General features: G+C 29.7%; 3 protein-coding genes across 3 annotated transcripts; 2 read left to right on the top strand and 1 right to left on the bottom strand.

Moving 5' to 3' along the window:
• Window positions 1-5,288: 5,288 nt before the first annotated feature.
• Window positions 5,289-6,190, top strand: LOC116413614 (endocuticle structural glycoprotein ABD-5-like). The gene is made up of 2 exons (XM_031913730.2): window positions 5,289-5,464; window positions 5,753-6,190. Exons 1-2 carry the CDS (start codon window positions 5,456-5,458, stop codon window positions 6,098-6,100), a joined length of 357 nt encoding a protein of 118 aa, XP_031769590.1. The 5' UTR covers window positions 5,289-5,455; the 3' UTR covers window positions 6,101-6,190.
• Window positions 6,191-11,196: 5,006 nt separating this feature from the next.
• Window positions 11,197-13,408, bottom strand: LOC113511708 (endocuticle structural glycoprotein ABD-5-like). Its single transcript, XM_026895408.3, has 3 exons — window positions 13,252-13,408; window positions 12,553-12,668; window positions 11,197-11,607 (listed from the first exon to the last, which is right to left on the bottom strand). Exons 1-3 carry the CDS (start codon window positions 13,261-13,263, stop codon window positions 11,418-11,420), a joined length of 318 nt encoding a protein of 105 aa, XP_026751209.1. The 5' UTR covers window positions 13,264-13,408; the 3' UTR covers window positions 11,197-11,417.
• Window positions 13,409-24,498: 11,090 nt separating this feature from the next.
• Window positions 24,499-26,566, top strand: LOC113511766 (endocuticle structural protein SgAbd-6-like). Its single transcript, XM_026895482.3, has 3 exons — window positions 24,499-24,582; window positions 25,406-25,545; window positions 26,132-26,566. Exons 1-3 carry the CDS (start codon window positions 24,571-24,573, stop codon window positions 26,391-26,393), a joined length of 414 nt encoding a protein of 137 aa, XP_026751283.2. The 5' UTR covers window positions 24,499-24,570; the 3' UTR covers window positions 26,394-26,566.
• Window positions 26,567-26,616: the final 50 nt, after the last annotated feature.

Below are 26,616 nucleotides of genomic sequence, written 5' to 3' on the forward strand. Positions count from 1 at the left end.
CATGACAATTTTTATATAATATAATTCTAATCAAAAAAATTATCGCATTAAATCTAAGTTATTGCTAATGTACGGGCGCTACTTGCAGCCACATACTCATATTCTGTAATTTTAGTTCATATTTTATTTTATTTTGTACTAGCAATCCACCCTGACTTCGTACGGTTAGATAGAACAGTATATTCTGTTATGTCCATGGTACTGTTTAAGTCTATAGGCGACGGTTACCACTTTCTTTCAGGTAAGCCGTCAGCTTGTTTGCCATTCTAAGTTGCATAAAAAATACATATATAATATATATAAATTGATATTTCATATTAGCTTTTATAGACAAATTTTTTATAACTACTTTGGGTTATATTATTGTAATTTTCGTAAGGATTAGTTTTTTTTTTTAAATAACACTGCTACTTGCTGATATTGCAGCTTTCTATAGGTGAAAGAATTATTAAAATCGTTTGGGTAATTTTTGAGTTTATCCATTACAAAGAAACAAACATACAAAAAAAAACGAACATCTCCACTTTATAATATTAATATAGATTTTATTATATTCTATAATAAATGTTACAACAAAAATATAGGTAAGGTTCTAAATTTCTATGAATTAAATTAAAAATAATAATACATAAGTATGTGAGGATCGACTATTTACAATTTCAATGCTTTGACAATTCAAAATTGTTACTTGCACTTATTTAAAATATGTGCATACCTATTAGTGTAATTGTTTCTGTTCTTACTTCTATAATTTTACAGTACAGGAGTACGTTATAATACGTTATAACCTTATATTACTGCTAAAGCCATTATACAGTATCACAAAAATCATTTAAAATCGAATGACAGATTGTACGATTGTGGATATATGGCGATATTGTATATAATTTTGTTTATAAAGATGTACAACGTACATCAAAAAATGTTCTATTAATTTAAAATCCTTGTACCTCTGTAATTGACTGTCCTAGTTACTGTATTTCGTTCGTTGATCTTGAAGAATCAAATAAAATATACACTAACTAATGAACAAAGGTCAAGTCTAAGTGATTTGTGTTTATTTAACAATTTACCACTAGGTGCAATCAAGGTTTGGCTTTGTTAAATTTATGAATGAATGCCACTAGTGAATATTATAACTTGAAAATTATCTTTTTGTGTGCTCTTTCGTACGCTTGCATTACAGATGCAGAAAAACTATTGAATCAGACTAGCGATACCTAAAGTGGGTTTTGCGGAACGTAGGGGTTCCGTAAAAAAGTTACCAGGGTTCCGCGAAATTATTTATGCAGTGAAACAGTTTCATTTTTTAAATTAAAAATTAAAGGAAACTATAAAGTGTTATATTTTTACAATACTTCTAATAAAAGATTCTGTTTTTCTTGAAATTACAGTGTTTTTGATCATTGGATATGGAGTGTCGTAAAATAATAAGTATTTGGTGGGCGTTCTGTTATCTTAATAGTTTAGGAACCTCTGAAGTAGACTACTTCTCATCTCCAATGAAATAGATAGCATATTAAGATGAAACATATTTTAAGTTAGACCTTCAAAAACATATAACACGTTCAACATATCTCCTATGCACAGACATAGTCTATTTACAATTGTACTGTATTAATAAGAAATATTCTCGTCTATTCTAATAATTTAAGATAAAAGTACAATTTGATAATCAATAAATACAATCGTGTTTTTACAATAAGTTGTAAACAATATAAGATTTTGTATTGTATTATTAACATAACTAAATAGTACTTAGTACTAGGTGACTAGGTAACGCTGTGTAGCCCCGGTACAGAATAGGCCACCCCTTCCTTTCCCATGGGTGTCGTAAGAGGCGACTAACGGAGGGCGAGGGTTGGTCAGCAGCAACCCTCTTAAAACATCTCCAATAACTAACTGCGGTTGCCAATTCGCCTGTCAAGCGTGGCCACTACGGGTAAAATCTTTCCAAGGTAGAGACATATGTTCAGCTGTGGATACTTAAAGCCTGATTTGATGGCGATGATAATGACTAGGTGACAACTTCTATCCTTACATAGGATTCTACAAATATCTCTTATAAATATGTCCACTTCCATCATATTAATTTAATTGTAATGTATGAACGCTAATATAGTATAATAACCTAATCCGGAAATGTTAACGTCTATAATAATTTATGTTATCTATGTGAGATTTCTCACATAACAAATTAAGTATAATAGTAATATTGATTGGTGATTTATTACGGCTACAGGACCAGCGCCGGAAGAAGAGGTAAATAAAAAAAAAACGAAAAATACTGGTAAACTCTGTCTGTTGCAATAAGAAGTATCCGTGAAATTAATGATTTGCAAGTTTTAAAACCTCCTAGATCTTATTAGGATCATAGTTTATTTAAACGAGTAGGTCTGCATTACGAGTACAACTAAACTTTATGATGATATTAATATTTAGTTGATTAATATTAATATGACATAACTATAATCAACGATGACTTCCGTGGTACAGCGGTAGGTACATTATAGGTATTTTGCTTTGCGTAATGAGATCCCGAGTTAGATTCTTGATTGGGCTAATTTAGGAAATGAAATTTTATTAATTGACTTGAATTTAAGCGATTTGGGTTGTGCACTTACATGCTCATTGCTTTATTTTATTACACAAACGGGTAATCAATTAAAACAACATAGGGTACTCTAGTCTAAAGACCAGCTGGTTGGTGTGACCGTTTAGTATTTATTATTATCCTTGAATTGTCGAACAGCTGAATTTATTTCAATGAATTCAAATTTGATACATAAATAGACTATGTCTCACAAGGCATAGTCTATTTATGTATCAAGTTTGTATCACATACAAACTTGTGAAACTCAAAGTATAGCTAGTATAATATAAAAAACGCAAGAAAAAGTTGTAAAATGTACTTCTTTATAATGTTGTATCAATTGACATTAAAATATTACTAAGTAAATTAAATAAGTACAATACTATTGATTAGTGTAAGTATTTATGACAAAGAGTTTAATAAAAAAACAATAAAACCCAGTATAATGTAATGGCACGTAAACTACATTATTAAAATTCATAATCTAAAAACTCTCAAGTCCTTGATTTGATAACTACGTTAATCTTTTATTCCGTATGTAAATATTTATTTAAATATATGTGCAGTAAGAGATAATAAATAAAATCTGACACATTATTATTATAATTTAAACAATATAATTTTAACAAGAAAATTATATACGATTGTCTTTCTCATTGAAAATAAACTCAAAAGCTAATCACATAAGTCATAATTTTATATTCTCGTATTTTGTCACAAAAATAAATATTTTTTTTCATGTAAATACTTCATATTACGACGTTTAGGCACAGAAGAATAAAATACAACGGTTATTAACTTATTTTTGTGATTTTAATAATCACAAAAATAAGTTAATAAGAGTTTTAGATAATATGCTATATTGTTCGCAGATACTAAAAATTCTTATGTATAAAAATAGCAGCATGGTGCTGCTATAGAATACACTGTGACGCCCATAAAGCGAAACATAAAATTGAATACCTAATTTTAAGTTTACGTATTTACTCATATCACATAATAAAGACATTATACCTATATTACATAGTAATTGTACATACTAATTAACTTAATAATTATCAGTAAAAAACCAGAAATTGACGTTTTAGCAATTTGCTTTATATAACACATTCGTATTGTAGGAATATTTTATTTATTAGATCACGCGTGACATGACCTATGGATGTAGCATCAATGCAGTACAGGAATACTTGGTCACGTTTGAAGATACTGGTTCACCTTTACATATGCGAGTAATTTACTTTAGAGCAAATCTCAAGTTAATATAACTATTGTATTTAAATGCCGCTGAATTAATTTCAATGTTAATATTTTACCTACAAGAAAGACTTAGAATTACTGGAATCCTTTTAATAGTTCTAATATATATTTTATATTGAGCATATTTTTTAAAGAAACATAAGTTGTAAAATGGCAAATAATTTTAAATCGCTCATATTAATTGCTCGTTATATTTTGCCGCCTTGATGGTTAATATAAACGTCATATACTTTTTATTATATATTATATTTATAATACATGCGTATTCACGATAGAAAAAACATAGGCTATATTTTATTTCGAATGAAAACTTCGGCATGTTTGCTACCTACATGTAAATAACATATACTATTTCTTCTGATCATTATAGCTGTGGTAGACTTTGAATTCTAATACGTAATATATGAGTTAACCAAATCTAGTTACACACAACAAATGATAAAATCATTGTCCTTTCATGGGTTATTTATTTGCATTAAACAGTTATTTTTTTTAGTTTGCTGTAGACAGAGTTGGAAAATATGGTCTCCTGATAATTTTCATCTGCAATGTTACTAAGGAATTTCTCTAATACTTGCGATAGGCGTTTAGTACAAGTATATTATTTATTGTACACAAAATAGTTATATTAAATGATTAAAATGAAAAAGATAACAAATTAATTAAGAAATTGTAACAATACTAATGAGTTTCAAATTTGTTTAGTACCGCTCTATCTTTTCATTTTTTTAATATATATTTTGTTTAAAAGAACAGTGTGTACATTTATTAGACAATTGATTCGTTCTAATCTGCAAACATTTGAAAATACATGAAATTTTGCTGAACCTAAAATTTTAGGAGGAATCTAAAATATTAGGCTAAAACGAGGCTGAATCGTACCTGTAACTATTTTAAATGCAAAGTTCAAATATTTGGATAAGAGGATTTGTAGACGATGATTAAGTGTTGAATGATTTATACCAATTTAAATGAATTTATGTTGAAAGTATTAGTAGATTAGGTTCTGTTATAGGGTTTGTTACAAAGGATTGCAGATGCTGAATCACTTAAATCTAGATATAATAGAGTAACCAAAGTGTAACGAACAAAAACACTTACATTAGGTAATTTTAAAGCTGAACTATACTGCTCAAAGAACGTAATCGAAATGTGAAAACAATGTTTAAACATCTATCGTTGAAATATTTTTTATATTACCCTTTGTATCTTAACTCCTCGTCAGTTAGTTACATACTATAAAATACAGACATTAGAACAGAATACTAGGTATCTATTTGTTCTATTATCCCAAGACAGTGGATTGACATATGCAAGATTTGAAGTATTAACACTAATAGTAATGGGTAGTTTAATTACTCGATCTGAAATCATTGACTATGGTTATGTTTATGGTCAGATACAATTAAAAAGTCATAGTTAATTAAATCAATAATCAGTAATAACTAGATTTACGTGTTAAGCTGATATCTTGAATCGCAAGAAATAAATTGTTTTAACTATTAGCGTTGATATAAAAAAACTGACTTTTTTCGATTTTCGTCACAATAACTGCGCTGTTTGCTATCGATTGATAACGTAGGTTGAATTCATATAATCACCATGAAAATAGTAAGTAGAATTTTTTATTTTTAATATGTAATTAGTAATAGATATGATTTAATTTTATGTAGATATAATTGCAATACCTACTACAATTTTCTTGATAATTCTTATTCAATATAAATAAATTACCTATAAGGGTATAAATGTAAACAAAAAGTCACGATATGTTAATGGTAATCGATATGCATCATTGACAACTTACATTATGCTTATCACAGCAGGATGTCATGACCCCTCTCGATTTCCTATCACGACTTAGGTCGACATACAATTTATATAATCGAAATGTTTCAGGTTGTATTATTATGCTTCTGTGCTGTGGCGGCGCTGAGCGCCCCAACATCGGTCGAGGATGCAGCCCGTCGCTCCCTACCCGCTTTACAACACGAAGAAGTCCATGATGACTTTGGGCAATACGCTCTACGTTACATTACGGCTGAGGGTATCGTAGTTTCCGAGCGTGGTCGTCTCGTACCCACTGTTGATGGCAAAGATCATGTCCTTGTCTATGAGGGAGAATATTCATTCATTGGAGACGATGGCAAGACTTATACCACCAAATACAAAACGGATGTCAATGGCGGCTTTCATGTAGAGGGAGATCATTTACCTAAAGCCCCTGTGGTGGAAAAGGCTGAGTAGGTAAAAGGGCTTGAACCTGAAGTTCTGTTAGCTGAAGTACAACTGGTCACCTTAATAATGTGAAGTGACTACTGCATCTAGGTATTAATTAAATAATAATAACAAATTATTTCTTATGTTTTTATTTAACATGTTTGTCATCTTCATCTTCCTACCCTTATTCCAATTATATACGTTTTTGGAATTGGCATAATATGTTTTTTTTTTTTTATTTTAATTTTACGACTGATCGCCTACTTGACGTCAACTCTCTTTAAGAATACATTTGTTAATATTATACCCACCTACAGTATGGAGAAATACATTTAACATTGTCATTGTACAAAATCGAGATACAGATAATATAATAAAAATGGTCTCTAATTAAAACAACATCATATGTACATATATAAATATATTTTGGGTATTGTTTGTTGAATTCGGACGGGCGTATGGTGAAGCAAAAGATAAACTGGCTTCGACATAGCGTAGCAAGTGCGCGGTCAAATTCCGTCTGCTTCAAATAAATTAGAATTTTTCAAATCGGTTTATAATTGATCGAGTTATGAGGAAACAAACATAAAAAAAATACAACCGAATGAAGAACCGCCTTCTTTTTGAAGTCGCTTGAAAAGTGTCTTATTCCTTATTCAAGACTTATTCCTTACTCCAAGGAATTCATTCTTGTCTTCTATCTAATGCTAAAGTATTAAGTCAGTATTAAATCGTCGTTAAGATGTATGAGAATATTCGTTGGTAGTATTGAAAGCCACTTCTTATAATAGGTACGAAAGTGTTTGTAGTTCGCAAAAAAATTGTTAATATTTAATTATACTAAGTACCTACAGAAAAATCTCATATAACTATTTTGTACCTCGCAAATATAAGATTATATTGACAAAAATTGTTACAGCAATTTTAAAAACCGTGAGAATTTGTATTTTTACAGTTACTCTACGATTTGTATAGAAGAATAGTCATTACAAAAACTGTCTATTATTATTATTTTAATACAACATAAGCCTTCTCCGTAATGGCAGTTTTGCCAATAGTTGCCATGCCTGGCAGCCGGGTTGGCAACTGCAATTAGGCTTTTAGAGACATTTTAAGATAGACGCTGATGCACATCCCTCGTTCTCCCTTAGTCGATCTTACGATACCCACGGCAAAGGAAGGGGTTGCCTATTCTACGCCGGGATCACACGGCGAAACAAAAATTTTTTATTTGGAGTATATTTACCGTGGTTTTCTTTTATCCTGATCCTGTTTTTAGGTAGGTAAGTAACAAAATCTATTGCATAGAATGAGAGTTAGTAATTTTTTTTTTAATTTTAATGCTTTTTATGATAGGTATTATTTTAAGAGTATAAGAGGAAGGACGTAATCTACAGGAAATTTTTGAAATTTATATTTGTGTCTGTTTCATATAAAAACTCAGTTATTAAATTTCATAAATTTGAAATTATCGCTATGGAGGCGAATAAGGAGAATAAACCAGTGTAGAAGAAAGGAAACTTTTAATAAAACTTCATACTAAAGTCGCCTAGCCAACAAGGTAATGATACAGTATACATACGTATTGCCACTTCATTATCATCATTTCAGCTGTTAATTGTCTACTGCTGAACAATAAGCCTTCCCTATAAGGGGAGTTTTGCCAGTAGTTGCCACGCCTGGCAGACGGGTCATTGTCACTTCATATTAATAGTAGTGGTTCAATGCCTGCGACATGTCTCGCATGAATATAGATGTAGTATACCTTTCCTTAGACTGTACCACAGCGTAAAGGGCAATATTATTCTTATTGGGAGAGATGTCCGTACTCAATAATGGGACGATTAAGGGTTGTCATGACAATATTTTTCCAATATTAAATGTGTACTAAATATTCATCCGTTTTAGTACAATTGCTACTAGTTAGGTAAAGCAAAGCTAGATGTCTATATTTTGTTACATGTGAATTGAACTAACTGGTAATGTACTAAAGGTTACTTGTTTCGTCACAGCTATTTTGTAATCATTTTAAATAAATCTGACATAACGAAGGTTCTCAAACATACTCGTCCCAACAAAGCCGGCGACAATACTTGAGCTATTGCGTAATTTATAAAATAGAATCTATCCTCGAATATATACGCATATTGTCTTGTATATGATTACATCTAGATAATGACAAGACTGTAATTACTGTTTAAATATTCCAAGCCAGAATATAGGTTACTATTTTTCTTTATAAACTTTTAATGTCATTATTGAGTAAACAATTTGCTGTATGTAGTGCGCATTATGTGTTTAGCAACCAGATATTTTCGACACGCCCCATGACAGTTGTTGAAAATGATGATTAATTATAAATAATAATAAAGTGTTATATTGAAGGTTATAAGATTATCATAAAAACATATAATATGAAGTGGTTTACTGTGTATCGACGAGAGAAGCAGACGCGACATGCGTGCTTTGGCATTTAGCTAGGTTTACGAAACGTACTTACTTATAGCTGTACAATGCCTACCGAACATTCGAGGTATGGAACTAAGATCTAACATATTGCACTGAAGTGTGTAAATGATATTTAATGGCTCAGAGTGGGCGTATGTGTACACCAAATGCAACGTCATTTACATGTTTAATTGCATCATTGAACAATAATACTAACTTAGTTAATCAATTTTGCAGATGGTATTGCAGGAATTTAAAATTTGTGAATACTTAAAAGTATTAATAAATATTCATATGACGATATAAAATTATATTTGACCTTACAAAATTTTACGCTTCATTTTATCTGAACACGGCATGTAATTAATGACCTGTAATTGTATTTTTGTTGCGTAAATAAATATACACGGTAATTTAAAACTAATCACAAAAAACCAGCACATCTTTTGTTTTTTTTTCTATTTCATAATCAAAAACAAATGGTAAACAGGAATGACAAGCGATCATCTTAGTGCTTTTAGCGTTCTGTAGTCAAATGATTGAAACAGAGTATTTTTCCTCGTAATTGTGCTAGTTAGAAGTCTGCGTTCCAGCATAAAATTTTTTCGCCTTATATATATAAAATTATACAGAAAAACATAGAAGAGAGATCTCCATAAAAGTAAATCTTGTAATTAAGAACAATATTTATGCTTAATTGTTTTTGAGGAAATCTAATAATTTAATTTTTCTTTCTAAATAAATGTTCAATAGGTTTCAATACTGAGAATATTGAAAGTTTTTTTTTAAAGAATCCTATTCTCTTTTTATGAATATTACAGCATAAAACTTAAAATCTATGGAACTCTTCCAATACATTTTTTTCTACATCGAAACTGAATTTGTAAATTTTACCAAAAATATTTATTCGTATATAGTAAGCTAGTTGTAAGCTGATCAATACCACATAGGCAAACAATTTTTTGTGCACCAAAGGCATGGAACTTGGTACATTCCAATCAATCTACTATACAAACGTGAATTATCTTCTTTCGTACTCAGTCTTGTAGAAAATTTTAAAAGGTTGGGAGATACTTCTTCGAAATGTCATTGAAGCAATTTTGATCCTAGTTTCGCTAAAAATTAGATTGTATAATATACTCACTAAAGAGTTCTAGATTGTCAGTAATCTGAACGGTTACTTGTATTACATGAATACCTGATTTACATTTATAATTCGCATATATTTGAATAAAAATAATATGTGGTTTATGAATAAAACATATATTAATATATAAAATTCTAAAGCACCAGTCTAAAGTCTGAAATAATGTTCCTAAAATTTATGATAATTATTAATTTTTAGAGTCATGCGAAGGAATTTTCTTTACCGTAACATGCGTTTCTATTTTGCGTTTTAAGTAACAAAATTTTAGTAACTCCATAAAAATAAATAATTTTAGTAATACTGAAACGCAGAACAATGTATATATAGCAATAGCGCAAAAAAAAAAGAAAAAAACAATTTAATTTAAAAATGACTTAAGAGATTTCATTGTTTCTTATAAAATTGTGATGAGTAGATACTGAGTGTGTTAATACATGTTTCCAATATTTAATATAGAGCGTAATTTACCAATAATTACACGTTAAACCTAATTTTGAATACGAATCATTTTTAATGTACTTATGACAACTGATTGTACTGTATACTGTAGACGACTGCTGTAAAGAATTGAGTAAAGCAGGTCCACCGAATGAGGAAGTACTATTAATATTAGATAAGTAAAGGCTACAATCACATTATTGGCCACAAAAACATATTCCTTGTTTACAAAATTGTGTTTCATCAAATCAATTGCGAAAGTTTTTGTTAATTATCGTGATGATATTTGGGTATAAAATTTAATTGCGTTCTCTCGAGGTTAGAGTTCAACTGAATCTTATTAAAGTTTGGTATTTCAGTTACTTTTTTTTCAAATATTATTATTAGTTTAGACAAATGACTAATACATTGGATAAATAAACTATTTTATTAAACAAATGCGACTTATTTTGTTTTAGCTCATGTATGTAGTTCATTTAATATCTATATATTGTATATCCAGAAGGAAATAAAATGGAAATATTCGTTTCTAGAAAGGAAAATTTGATTTATTTAACCCTTTATTGCACCAATAATTTAAATAAAGGATTTATTTTTTCAAGTGTTTTTACCTCATAAATATACAAATATTACTTTGGAATATTAAAATAAAGAACAATGGAAGAAAGCTCTTTTAAAGTTAAGCTCGCCTTTATATATTTGCTCATCTCTGTTATATTTTTATATAATATGAGTTTGCATAATAAAGTATACATAATTATGTAAATAAAAAAATATGATATATCAACATCACAGATGATTTACTACTGTCGTACTTAAAAGGAAAAATGGACTCTATGTAAATATATTGAATTTTACCACAAATCTACAACAGACTGGATGCCTTGATATTTTTAGTTATATTATTATTATTACTATATTTGTCACAATTTGTCTCACAATTTGGGATATTTATCTCCCTTGACTTTTATATTAAAAATATATGTACCTAAAACGTAGGTTATGATTATTTTTTTTATTCAGTCCATGATGGTTCACGATCATATCCATAATTCGTAGGTCATTATAACCGACAAAAATAGTCATAAAATCGAGTAATAATCATTTATTTATATAAATCACAAAAGATTTTACAAAATTAAAAAAATAGAAAAGGCATTTTTATGGCACAAGAATTTAGCAGAAACCCTTCTGTGTGCTCGAAGTAACTGAGATCGAGTGTTCACTGGATATTGTAAGGTATGTTGAAAGGTTGTCCCTAAAACTTTGATCTTAGATTTTATGTACAATGATCAAAGTTGGTTTATGGCTTTACTTCTTCTGTCCGAGGGATGTTTTGGGTTGGAAACCGTTGGGACCAGCTGTGAAGGTGACGGTGTAGTGCTTGCCATCAGGGGCGACATAAGCGTACTGCCCAGTGACCGTCAAGGCTGCATTCTCAGATTGCGGGTTATCAAGTTTGCCCTCCTCCTGGCGAGATGTACCATCACTGGTTTCGTATCTGTTGAAGTTATAAACTAATGTTAGTAAAGCCAATGCATTAAGATTGGCATCTCTAATAATTCTGAATAGAACTTGTGCGACTGTTATTTTAATTAATATTTAAGAATACAATGCTATGTGAATGTATAATTAGGATTGATATAAATATGTATTGTTAGAAAAGACAATGCTTGATTTTTCATATAAACTTTGAATACTGCGGAGTTGAGTTTATTCGAATCTTTAGATGATCATGAATTATATACCATAGAACAATACTTTGGAAAACCATTGTTGTCAAATGAAATAAACTCTATAGAAATATCTATGTACTTATATATCTTATTATTTTCTCAGATACACTTATCAATTTGATTTGGTGCGAATGCATTGTTTAGTGTTTTTGTGGAATTACAGTTATAAGTTTATATATTTCCTTTTCCTTAACATTCCATAATGGAGTTGATTTCAACAATAAAGTAAATTGTTATTTTAAATATAAATAATTTTATAAATAAATGTAATAATTTATAAGAATAAAGTCGCGTTTTTTATGTGCCTAAAATACAAAATAGAACATTTCAATCTTTCTGATGTTACAATTAATATATAATAAAATATATTATTTGAACTGCGTAAGTTACATCGTTAGTACATTAATCTACGTCCATGGTTAGCTATGAAACTATTATTATATTTATACTATGTGTTAATTACTTTAGAATTTATTTTAGATATTCTACTATCATAAATATAGTAGAAAAGCATAAAATCTCTGATTATTATATTACGCAAATTAACAGTACCCAATTAAAATTTCTTAATTATTTTTGAATTGATAGTACTAAATTACAGAGATATTATAAAATATTATTATTCTAAGATATAAATTTTAAAGGTATCCGCTGCATATTAATTACTGATCTTTCTATATTTAATAATTCTGTCATGATAGAAAACTTACGCAAAACTATAGCCATCGGGTTCAACATTGCTATCAAAACGCAGGATCTGTACATCTTGGGGGTTTTGTTGTGGTGCGCCCGCGCATAGCGCCACGACTACGCATAAGACCGTTACCTGAAATTATCGATATTAAAGTACATATAAATTTACAGGTGTATTCCAATTTAGAACATGATAATAGTATGCATTCCAATTTTAAATAATAATAATGTCACAAGGGTTGACAATATACGATTGTTAAAATTATTGATACAAGTATCCTTAGCTTGTGGTGCTTGTTTATCATCAGTCGGGACATATATTTGATTGCTTCATTGTTATCCTCATGGCATCAAAAAAAATCCTAATCGGAATATTAATTATGAGAAATACACAAAACAATACACGAGATATAAAAAAAAAACACATTTTGATAAAGAAATGGACTAGTTAGTCACTCGGGAGGGAAAAATTAAAGAATGTAATTAAACAGGTAATTAGCAATTTGATTAACTAAAATAAAGAGTATACATAACTACAAATAACTTTTATTGGACACCACAATCCACTGTCGTTCATCTGAAGTTAATACATCACAAGACACGACACTTTTGCAACGGGTTATAAATGGGGATTAAAAATTTAGCATTTAGCCACAAAATACGGCCTTCGATACTTATTGTAATGATTAATAAACAAAAAAAAAAATGCAACTCACGTATTTGAGCATGTTGCTTAGTATTCGTGTTGAGCACAAACTAACGAATGAGTAACTAGTGTAGGTCGTTCATTTTATATAATCCCGTGCTGGTGCACTTGCAAGCTGACATCATGTGAGGATGGGACGCTGTGCCGTGAGCACCGCTCTCTGCTTCGGACCTCAAGAATTTTTTTGTAAACATCGACACGGTCACTAATCAAAATTTTATGTAAACGATGGTCAAACTATGACATAAGTGATAAGAATTATAATAATATATGTTTGTAACTTTGTCCCCGAAGGGCTAGTTAAGTTAAAGGTATGTAAACAATATGGTACTTTAACTGTATAATGACAAAAAATATATTAATTAATATTCATGAGGTTTGATAAGATAATGTGCGTGGAAAATTTATAAGATGCTATTTATGAAAATTTTTGAAGAATCTCGTTAATTCTTGACTTAATCTTCATGTCGATTGAAATAGGATTCCGTAGTATATTTTTTTTAAATAGTAACTTTTAATATGAGTCATCATCATCTTCCTATTCTTATCCCAATTATTATTTGGGATCGGCGTAATATGTTTTTTTATCTATATTACAAAAAAAATTGGCTTATAGTTTTACGATCGGCTGCCTGCCTGTTGTTAACCCGCTTTAGAGTCTAAATTGAACTAAACACTAATAAATGAAGCTATACCTACACATGTGACAGGGGTTGAAGTCATTAGATTACCACAATGTCATTTATTGTTATGCTATATATAGTTCTATATAGCAGAAAAGTTCTAATGTTTTATATTAATAGCGACGTAAATTTTATTCATCACAATTTGTTCATATCCTTTATAGATTTATTATTTTCTTATGTAGTATGTATTATTCTTATGAACGTATTCTTTTTTGGTTTCTTTGAGTGTCAAACTGAAAAATATTGACAAAATTTTGAATTAATATTTTGGTAGATCGTTTCATGTACCTACTACTGCTATAACTTATTTTTTATCATCCTACAATTATATATTTATTGACCATAAAACTATTAAATAAATAAGACACTCAAAAGTATAAAATGTAGAAAAAACAAATTGTCTTAATTAATAATATTAGTAAACAATTATTAGTAAACCTGGTGAATACCAGGGCCATAATTCTCTTTGTAATTATTTATCTATTATTAATTTTAGCTTCATATGTGAGTTTTGTAGAGAATATTTACGGTGATTTTTTTTTTCTCCAAAATTGATACAAAATATTCTACGGCAAAACGTATACTAATACGTTTGTTATTATAGTTATTCATGGACTACAGTAATAGTTTATTTATGATGAACATCAGGGGGAGACTTTGTACAAAAGTCGATTGCTTGGATACCTCTGTCCCATTCGTGTTTTAACCGCAAAGCAGTTGTGTTTGCATGGCTGTGTTTCGGTTTGAAGGGTGAGATATGGCGTGAATTTACTGGGTACGGAGGAATAACACCTGAGTCCTCAGGAATGGCAATGCATGAGGGATATCATGGGCGAAACAGTATACTCTGTTATGTCCATGGTACTGCTCATGTCTATAGGCGACGGTTACCACTTTCCATCAGGTGGGCCGTCAGTTTGTTTGCCATTCTAAGTTGTATAAAAAAAAAAAGATGAAATTGTTAATTATTACCACTTTTATTATAAATAATTATAACAGAAAATGAAAGAAAAATTTCAAACTAAAGAATTACATATTCGGAATTTTCTAATATCTCCTAAAAACAGATCAACAGAGAGTCAGTCATAATTTTTATATAGGCTTACTTTTTAAAGTACGAATAAATATGTATAAAATTGTAGTTTAGTAAATATATGAAAAATGGTAAAGTTACATTTAAGTGTTTATTACACTCAGAATTTAAACATTTAATTCATGAGACGAGTTAGGAAATAGTACGTGAGTGAAAACACAATGGACTCATTTGAAAGCTTCATATCATTGTCATCGTGATGACATACATTTGCAAAAGCTTTGTCAACTATTTGAAACTAAGCGGGTAAAAATAGATACAGCTAACTAAAATAATATTAGGATGCGTATATTATGTAACTTTTTCGTCATTCATTACGACGACGCCATTTTAATATTTTATTACTTTTTTATAACTGTTGTAAATTATAATAATTAAAAACACGCATTATCTTAAATAGATCTTCAATCATTAACATTTATAATTTAGTCCCGATTATGAATAGATACAAATATTCGAATTTTAGTTGTCAGACATACATAAAAATTGAATTAATAAATAATTTGAATTTAATATAATGTTAAATCAGCTGCATAATTTTAAACAGAGATTAAGGCCTGGTTCTGCTCCTTGTACAAAAAAGTTTTTAAAAGCAAAATTTACTGCAAATGAAATATCTAACAGTAACTAGTGGTAACTGTAAGAAGTATTTTAGACAAAAGTGTCGTGCTGAAAAATGTATATACCTACCACATAAATGGTGGATAGATATTAGTGGACAATATTTATTTGGGATTACACAATTTACTGATCCACACCAATTGAATTGTCTCACGTCAATATTTAAATATTCTTTAGTTTTCCCTTTACTATATAATATAGGGCATTTAAAGAAACGTGCTTACAAATATATAAAAAGCCGGCAAAGCATAAACAACTCTTCTCGTATCGCAGGTGTGTATGGGCGACAGTAGCTGCTTTCTATCATGTGGATCGTCTGTTCGTTTGTTTCCTTAACAATAAAAAAAAAAGAAAAAAATAGTTACTTTGTCAATTGTTAAATGACATTTAATGAATATGGACTCAATGGAAATTTAAATTTGATAAATTTGTAAAGGTACTTAAACAATGTATATAATGATAATCTTAAATATCTTAGGTTCAAAATTGTTTAGTTATATAATTTCCATAACAAGATTAGTATCTTTCTTCTTTCAAAATAGGCATTCTATATCAGCGATCAAAACAGATAATGTACTCAGTATCTAATTTTAATTTAGGACAATAATATAAACCAGATAATATTATACCAAATACAAGTCAAATTTATTACAATTATCTAAGTATTTTTACAAACTTTTACATTTATGATTTTAATGAGATATAATATTTATGGACTAGTCTTTTCCTGCGACTTTGGTATACTGATAGACAATAACAAAAAATACATAAAATTTTTATTATTTTATTTTTACTAATTATTTACCGCAGTTTTGTCCATGTAATTTAGTATATACAGTGTCCTATATGTTAAAATATTACCTATCCGTGTATAAATTTTTATTCAAATCTATGCTATATTAAAAGTCTTTTTTAGATCGTAGGTCAGCTCTTCATTTGTTCTAGTAAATTATTAGGTGATAATTTAAGTGATTATAACCTAATAATGACGACTTTTCCCACGTTTTAAATTTAGGAATACTCGACTAGTTTCGAACACAGTAGAGCCCTTATTCATACATTCATTTATTATTCTGAATTTAAAACGTGAGTAAATCCGATATGAATAATTAAAATACAGTATGACACACGATCTCGAAGGATAAGCAAGCTGAAGTGACAATGGGCTGGTCATATAGCTCGAAGAATCGGCAACCCCATGTAACCGACTTTGTAGAGATAAACAAAGTGTAAAACGACTAGATGGTGTGATGACCACAAATGTATTGGAGGGAGTAAATGGGTGCAAGTGGCTCGAAAGGGTTCGTTATTGCGGTTTATAAGGGAAGCTTATGTTCAGTAGTGGATGGTTTATGGCTGAAATGATAATGACTGAAATGACGGTTATATTACTAATGTTTATTAAATTTGGTAATGCTTCCTTGTTGGGTTCAGGATTTAAAATTTTCTTTTCTTATCTACTACTAAGCGTAGTTTGATTTAAATTTACTTATTCATTAATTTGAGAAGGAAAACAATAAGTGAATAGGAAGTGATGATATTTATCTATTATAATTCGTAACAATGGAAAAAAAATATAGATTAATACACAAAACCCTTAATCGTTGGTTACAAACTTATGAAAACTTATATATTTTTATAGGTTTATTGATGGGAATATTATATTTATCACATAGCGATGTAAAGATAAATTAATTAGATATTACCAGTCAATTACCTTGTCCTTGAAAGTAGGTAATCAAGTTTTTGTTATGATTATGTGATTACAGATATAATCTTTATATAATTGGACATTTAGTTTTCTTTATAATCTGAACATTTTCAAGGTTGCGTCTATATTCAAATATCATCAGCAATTAATAACAGAAATTACGTAAATATTTAAAAATGTGATTATAATAGTTTTATATGCAGTATTTACTAATTTCAAGGTAATTTTAATTATAATAAATTTTATTTTATTTACACCACCCCTATACTAAGAATGTTATTTTTATTTTATATATTAATTTATATTATTATTTACATTTTTACATGTTAGATGCCCTGCTACTGAAGGTATGAAGTAAAGCGAATACTAATTAAAGCAATATTGAATAGTACTTCCAACATAACATATTTCTTTGTACAGTTATTTGAATATAGTAGAAAATTTTTTGTTTGTATAAAGCTCTCAAAACATTATGTATTCCTCAATGTCCACTTAGTAGGTGTCTATAATACCAATATTACTACGAAAAGTATTAGTACACCTTGACCCATGCCCCTTGCTGCTGCATTCGTAATAACATGATTTAAAATGTACTTTAAAGGTTTAAATATTAACATAATTATGAAGTGTATTATATAATTTGGATTTTATTATAACATACTGAACGTTTTATGAAACAATATTAAGAAATGACTAAGTCTATTAAAACAGTAGCTAAATCGAAACATTACCTACGTTGGTTATAAATGGATATGAAAAGAGTTAACTTAGTAAACAAGAAAAAAGAATAGGTTATTTGTGAAGTATAAGTTGATTCTGGAAAGGGACTTTTGTTTTAATGGATGAAAATGGAATGGCAATCCGTATGTGTGGTTTTACGCTATTAGCGAGATATTATAGATGAAGACAAAGGCCGTATAAAGAGCTGAAATTTGAGCAGAAATTCTTTTTGAAAATAAATTCTGATTCTTATGGGAAAACATACAATGTATTAGAATGATAGGGATAAAGTGATGATAAGCTTGCGTAAAAGAATATATGCTTGTGATGCAACATATAGGATAGTCGAACTAAGAATAAAATGTAAAACAAAACCATGACATGTCGAAATAAAATAATGGAAAAAACTGCTGCTGGTGATGTTAATTGAGTAACTTTAAAAAATTAACATCTATGAATTGGGAAATTCTATGAACCCATCAGTTTCCGAAGGAAGTATACATTAAGCTGTCTTATGCAATGGCATCATATTTTTAAATATGTATATTATAAATAATGTTTACCACATAATTATAAAGTTGTATTTATAATAGTTGTTTTGTTGGCCTCGTCTATACAAAACCAATCGTGTTTTTTTTAGAAAATTTTATAAAAACCTTTCTAATGATAGAATAGATTATTCTCCGAATTATAGTTACTAACAAGTAGTTTTAGAAAATTCTTTGATTTGGAAATAATTTAAAGGGATTTATAGACTTAGAGGAAATCTGAAATTTACAACTAAATATGTTTTTTACCCTTACTCCGAATGAAGTTTTAATAAATAGAACAGTTTAGTGATGTGATAGTTTTCCATGTTTTTAATTAAAAATATTACTTTCATTTGAAAGTAATATTTGTAATTGAAAAGGAAACCTGTGCATCTACATTGCTAATACAATCATCAATATTAGCGTACATCAGGTCAAATTTGCAGAATATTGTTGAAATTGTTATGTCAATATGTATTGTCTGTTCTACCCGCTGACATTGATACTCCTTTCCACTTTGGGTTCGCTGGAAGAGAACTCTTGTAGAGCTGAGCCCGCCTTTGTAATATACAAAGGCGGGTTTACGTCTGTAGTATTTTTTATGTCCTATTAGTGTGTACAATATAGTATGAAATATAGTATAAAGTATATAGTATAAAAATACTTACTTTTGAGTCTATTAATATATAGCGATTGATTGTAAAACATCATCATCATTACAACTTCTCTATCGTCCAATGTTAAATATAGGTCTCATTTTATAAATATAGATTCTGTGCATAACTACATCGTCTAGCACAAACTGACTCCTTGAAACATTTTTAAAGTCGTCATTACAGCTTGGTAAAAAATATATTTTATCACAGGGGCATACTTTTTCGAAGCAATATGCAATACAAATATATAATTGCATATCCAAAGTGTTTTAGAGCTATTTTAACTAATACGCTATTTATTATTCTATAGAATACTATAAAATGTAATCTATAACATAGACATTGGTATAAGATTGAAATAGGTTCAAATAAGGTCTTATTAAATTTACGTAAAAAACATCTGTACGCACCACGGAAGTCATTATTAGGAAGTAAAAAAATTAATACACATATCTAATGACTGTTTTTATCCTCCTGTTGTTTTATTTGCTTGAGTATATCTGTATATTGGTATTTTTATATCGTGTTAAAATTAAATAATATTTTCTTTTTGAGAATTTCTTTAAGCCATTTGGAGGGTATCATGGGCGAAACAATGCACATAATACTGTTCATGTCTATAGGTGACGGTTACTATTTTCCACCAGGTATGCCGTAAGCTTGTTTGCTATTATAAGTTACATTAAAAAAGGCCACATAACTTATGGTTCTTTCCTAGGACCCTAAATCACCTACATCAATTAAATCATGAACGGCAATATGTGCTTTATAATGTTTTGGTTTGAAATCAAAGAAGAATTCTCTGATGTCATGTTTGTAGGTAGTTACTTTGTATTGCTTTCGATCACCATTTTTATGTGAACTGCCAGCTTATTTTTCCACATTACGTAATAAAAAACAATATAGTGCATCACGGATTGTGATACTAGTTTTAGCTAAGGTTTGCATGACATATCCTGTTGGTGATGATTATCAACAGAACATACCATCATCTTACATTGATTTACCTATACAGTGGACCCCCGATAATCCGGCCCCTGTCTAATCCGGCGCCCCCTGTAATCCGACATGACAGAATTATGTTTGACAATCTTTGCTAATATAGATCACGCAAGTTTGAACAGGTCACAACTCGTACGCGCCACCGCTATTGTGCTCGACGCATATGCATTGTTTTACTTAGTTTGAATTTGACTACTAGTGATAGCGATACGGCCTAGCGTACGTTCATTGTTTACTATTTATTCATTGTGTATTAAGTATATGTAGTACCTAGTAATGTCGTCACAAACCCAGAAGCGAAAGCACAAAACGTTGACAATTAAAGAAAAATGTGATATTTTAGATCGCTTAAATCGCAATGAAACTTTCAGTAGTTTAGCAAGTGAATACGGCGTAGGCCGATCTACAATTTATGACATTAAAAAAAACCACGAGAAGATTAAGAAGTTCGTGTCAACTACTGACTGCGGGCCAGGCAAGAGACAGACACTCAAGAAAGCTGAACATCCAGAAGTGGAAGAAGCTTTGTACATGTGGTTTCTTCAGGAAAGAAACAGGCATGCACCAATTTCGGGACCCATGTTGGCGATGAAAGCTAAGTTTTTTTATAAGGAAATAACAAAAAAAGATGATTTTATGGCCAGCAAAGGATGGCTAGAACGTTTTAAAAGTCGTCATGGCATACGTTTAATGACTATTACAGGAGAGAAACTTTCTAACGATGCCACCTGCATAGAGCCCTTTAAATTAAGATTTTTGCAAAAGGTGAACGATTTTAATCTTGACCCGTCACAGGTGTATAATGCAGACGAATCAGGGCTTTTTTGGCGTGTGATGCCTAACAAAACTTTCGTTTCTTGTAACGAAAAAGACGTACCTGGACGAAAAGTGAGTAAAGAGCGTGTAACCATACTACCATGTGCTAATGCTGCAGGTACACACGCGCTTAAGATGGTGGTCATTGGGAAATCTAATAAACCAAGGGCATTCAAAAACATTGATTTACCTGTACACTATTACGGACAAAAAAGTGCATGGATGACAAAAGACCTTTTCAAAAAGTGGTTTGATGAATGCTTCGTACCTGAAGTTAGAAAATGGTTAAAAGATCATAATTTTCCTCAAAAAGCGTTGTTGCTTCTTGATAACGCTCCCGGTCATCCGTCTGAAGAAGAACTGACAACTGAGGATAAATGCATCACTGCGATGTTTCTTCCGCCAAATTGCACTGCACTGATTCAACCAATGGACCAGAACATCATTCAGTTTGTTAAGCAAGACTATAAAAAAAACCTACTTTTGAGAGCCGTATCAAAAGACCAACCAATAGAAAAAACTTTAAAAGAATTTAATATGAAAGACTTGGTTTTTGCTCTTAGTCAGTCGTGGAGTGCGTTACCGTCATCAACTATTAAATCGTCTTGGAAAAAGTTATGGCCAGATATAATCACCACTCCTAGCAACGATCCACAAATCAGTGTAACTTCGGAAGTTATAGAACAAGTCTCTACTGAAACACAGATAAGTCCGGAAGATTTGGAAGTCTGGTACCGTGGAATGGATAAAGAAGAAAATGTTTTTCTTGAAATGTCTGACAAAGATATTATAAAAGAGGTTTCTAATAATACAACAAACGATCAGGAAGATAACGACGACGTGATTGCAACTGCTCCACAAGTCACAGATCAAGACGCAGTTAACGCTTTTGAGCTAGGTTTACAATGGGCTGAAGAGAATGGTACATCCTACAACGAACTTTTACTTTTGAGAAGACTGAGGGACAAAGCTCTGATCTCGCGTTATAACAACCTTAAACAAAAAAAAATTGATGAATATGTATTTCAAAGCTTCATAATTTGATATAGTATTCACTACATGATTTTGATTAATAATTCTTGATTATTTTGGTAGATATGTATGTGCATTTATGCTTAATTTTATAATAAAACGTAAGCTCTCAATTGTTATTTAATTTACTAAATTCGACTTACATAAATTAAGTCTGATTTGTACTTCAAAGTACATACATATGTACGTATAATATAGTATAGACTCTCGTCATTAGATATGTAATTTGTCGGATTACAAGGTACTCTTTCGTAAAAAAATCCGGACTATAGGGGTCTTAGGCAGTGGTCTATAATCCGACAAATTCGATAGTCCGACACTGCCCTGCATAATGTTTGCCGGATTACCGGGGGTCCACTGTACTTGATAAACCTTACTGAAAAATCATATTGAAAATGAAAACAAATTATGTTCATGCTATTGAATAAGAGAACAGTTAGCAAAATATCGTAGGAAAGAAAATGAATCAATTATGACTCCTTTGACGCGACGATACATGGAGTAGAATTATTAGAATAAGCGGTAAAATAATCAAATTTAATTATTTTGAATATGTTATCAACTAAAAATCTTACTTATATAAATGAACTGCTAAAACATAAACAGTGGCTGCTAGTGTTCTTTCCTACATTTATACTACGCCTAGTTCGTGATTGCGAGATTTATACTAAGCAAACCCTGCAACTCGATAGAATAACCTTGTACAACATATATTGATAATAATAATATAGTGACATATGCTATTTGTAGGCTTGTGGTGTCTTCCGTTACGTAACTTGACTGTATTGATCTTATGGTCAAATGCATGAACTTTAACTGGCGCTTTAAAAAATAATGATTGATGATATTTTTATAAAGTACCTATATTTGTTATGTAAGCTAATATATAATCCATGATTTTTCATGTAGTAAATGTTTTTGAAGTTTAAAGATCATTTATTATTATCAGAGTCTAGAATTGAATTGAAATCTTAACTCGTATAGTCTCCACGTCAATTAGAGACAAGCAAGCAAAAGATAAACATGTTAATGAATAGTTTTTAACCAAAAAGTAAAAAAGAATGAAAAAACTGAACAGAATTTTCGCACAAACTGAAAGGTAAATTTCCTTAACAATTTTAATTTCTCAGAGAAATAGTACTTCTTTAATATTAAATTTATTTCTTAAACCTTCATACTGACTAATATTATGTTCATGCAAGTATGTTTGTTAATACTATATTTGTGACCTTTTGGAACCTTTCTGGCTCTATCAATATTATGAAATTTAGCATACATATAGAATTTAAAATGAAAAAGGACATTTTTATGGTCTACAATTTGTTTGTCCTGACAATTTTAAAATTAAAATCGTTAGAAAGATTATGTTAATGTTGAGAATAGAAATAAAATATGCTTTTAATTTTAAGGTAATACATATTAACAAAATTGTTGTGCTAATAAAGTAATTGTTTTTATCAAGTATCCATTGTGTGGGATACAATATAAAGTCTTTAAAAATAAACAGCGATACATTTCGTAAAAAAATGCAAATGTAATAAGAGAATTGATCGTTATCTGTGTTTACAGATCCAACAAAGAACTAGGTACATTAAACAACCGTGAGAGAAATTATATTATGACCTTATGTTGGATTTTAGGATTGAAATAGTAGGTTTCTAGATTTATTTACGTGCACATTTTTGTAATATTTATTTAATTACTAACTATGTCCGTGACTTCATCTGCTGAACTTCAAACTTGTACCCTTAATACTTGTGCCTGTACACTTTTTCCTTGTTAAAGACTAAGTGGATTACAAATTTCATAATGCAGCAGGTGTTTGAGACGTTAGCATACAAAAAAAAAAACGAATAAAAACACTTATTTTTTATTCACTTTCCTTATTAAGGATACATGGATCGATATTATTGATAAATATATTGTAATTCACCTAGAAATCACAAAAAAAAAGAAGTTTTGCTACTTCAAATAAAATTAGACGAATCGCCGCTAATATCTTATTTATATGGCTTGTTATTTGTCTATATTAGCATAAAACGTACACTTACGTAGTAATCTCAATAGTGAATAGGTATTAAATGCGAAATAAAATATTATTTATAATAACAACACCAACAACAATTGAAATATGATTGGATATTTTTTTTAAAGAATCGATAAATAAACTCAAATAACTACATACTTTGCGATATGTAGGTTAAGTAATGCACGTACATACGACCCACTGTCTGGCAAACAATTTACACAATTGATGAATCCCCACAACGTTTTCGTGGATCACCATACAAACTGTTTGCATGATTGTGATTAACACCTCACCTCCCAATGAAACTTCGAAATATCGTATTGTCAACACATTGCAATGATATTTATAGCTGAAGTTGCCATTTCAGAGTATAGACGTCCAGGACTTCTCCATACATATACACACATTACAGTAATTCAGTAAAGTCACCAAAATGATGAAAATCGTAAGTAATTTTTTATTAGAATATTAATACTATTTTTTAATATTATATTTGAAACTATATGTATAATTATATTTAACGAGTTTGTATTCTATTATTTTAGTTGCCGAGAACAAATAATCTAAGTTTCATTTTAAGGTATCTGAACAGACCTTTCGTATACAAAATTATTCTATTTTCAAACACTAATGTTAAAAACATTTTCAACAAATAATAAAAAGTAATATATCCGAAACTAGTTAATAGTAATATAAAACATATTTTTTTTTTATTAATGCATTAATAAAATGTTTAATTTTGAATCAAAATATTAAAAGTATGCATTCATCTTATTTTTCAGAGTTAAATAACTTTAGTAATATATCATAAAATTATTTGTGAACATTATTCAGATTTACTCTTTAATTATTATCTTTTACTGGAACTAAATCTATTTAGTTTCTAGCAAATCAAGTTGTACATAAACCGTAAATGGTAATTATTGGGTGAAACAGATAAAATGGTAAAATATTTTATCAAACCAAACAAATAATCTACATTAGATTTTACATTACATTTTAATAAACTACCTGAAACCATATTTTCATTTGGTAATAAAGTTAATTAGATAAATAAATGTTGCAGTGTAGTTTTTTCTATTGAGTTCATCTACCCGCTTGTTGCTATTAATTCAATTGATTGAACAGAGGATACAAATATAAATAAACCTTAGAAAATGCATTAAACTGCGAAACCGGTCAAGTGTTTAACAATTTTATTGTGGTATTGAGTATAAGTATTTTATAATAATACAAGTATAAAACTATTAATAAATGTTTTTTTGCAGACTATGTTTACGTTGGCAGCAATTGCGTTGGTATGTGCTCTTCCTCAATCACCTTCTCAACCTTCATCACCTGGTCAGCAGCAACCCGTACAAATTGTCAAACAAGACTCTGAAGTCGATGTCAATGGATATAATTTCGAGTGAGTTCAATTATTTAAAAAAATATATATGATCACAATTTTATTCTTTAATAAGGTAGACAGAGGCATTTGTTGACTATTATTTTTGCGATGACTATATTTTATATAATATCAGAAATTTAGAAACCGATGCTTAGCTTAGCCTAAAGCGTATCGTCATCATTTTAATTAATTATTTATTTTCATACACATTATATTTGCTGCACACTAAAATAAGGCGCTTAGTTTAAATGTCCATTATGGTGCAAAAAGTAGTAGTTTAAACATTTTTATTGCTACAAAAAGATAAATATTATCACTAATTAACTTTTTGAAAAAGAATAAGACGGCTTTAGTGGTATAATGGTTTAAAACATTATCTTATCTTTCTGTAATTATGAATTCAATCCCCACGTAACACAAAAAATTGCGTATATTTACTTAACATATATATCATTAGTACCTATGTACTCATAATATGCTTAGGAATTTAGGTTTAGGAATAAGCATGTATATTTATGTTATGATATTAAAGTCATATCAAATAACAAAGTTATTAATTTCTGTCAAATAATATGAAATATTACAAATAAAATTAATTTCACAGGTTTGAAACAAGTGATGGCACATCAAGACAGGAGCAGGGTGAGTACAAGAATGACACTGACCAACAAGGACTCTCAGTGAAGGGTAGCTACAAATACGTGGCGCCTGATGGCCAACACATTCAGGTTACATTTGTTGCTGACAAGAACGGCTACCAACCATCCGAGCATACTGGGGACAATCAACAACAACAACAGCAACAACCCCAGCAACAACCCCAGCAACAGCAGCAACAATTTCAACAACAATCCCCGCAAGCTTAACATAACTAAACTTTAACACTGTAAATTAGGAATCGTTGCGTTGACAATTGTGTATGGCTGAAACCAAATAATGTATTATTAAGTTCTGTGATTATTAAGTTCGTTAATATCTAGTCTAAAAGCAAATGTTATGGAATAATAATAAAAATTGCAAAATGATACTTTGCCACATATTCTACCTCTTTTATTTTAGTCTTTTTATGTGATAGAAATTAAGAACATT

This window comes from Galleria mellonella, unplaced genomic scaffold (assembly GCF_026898425.1).
Source record: "Galleria mellonella isolate WM207_F2 unplaced genomic scaffold, CSIRO_AGI_GalMel_v1 utg117, whole genome shotgun sequence".
NCBI lineage: Eukaryota > Metazoa > Arthropoda > Insecta > Lepidoptera > Pyralidae > Galleria > Galleria mellonella.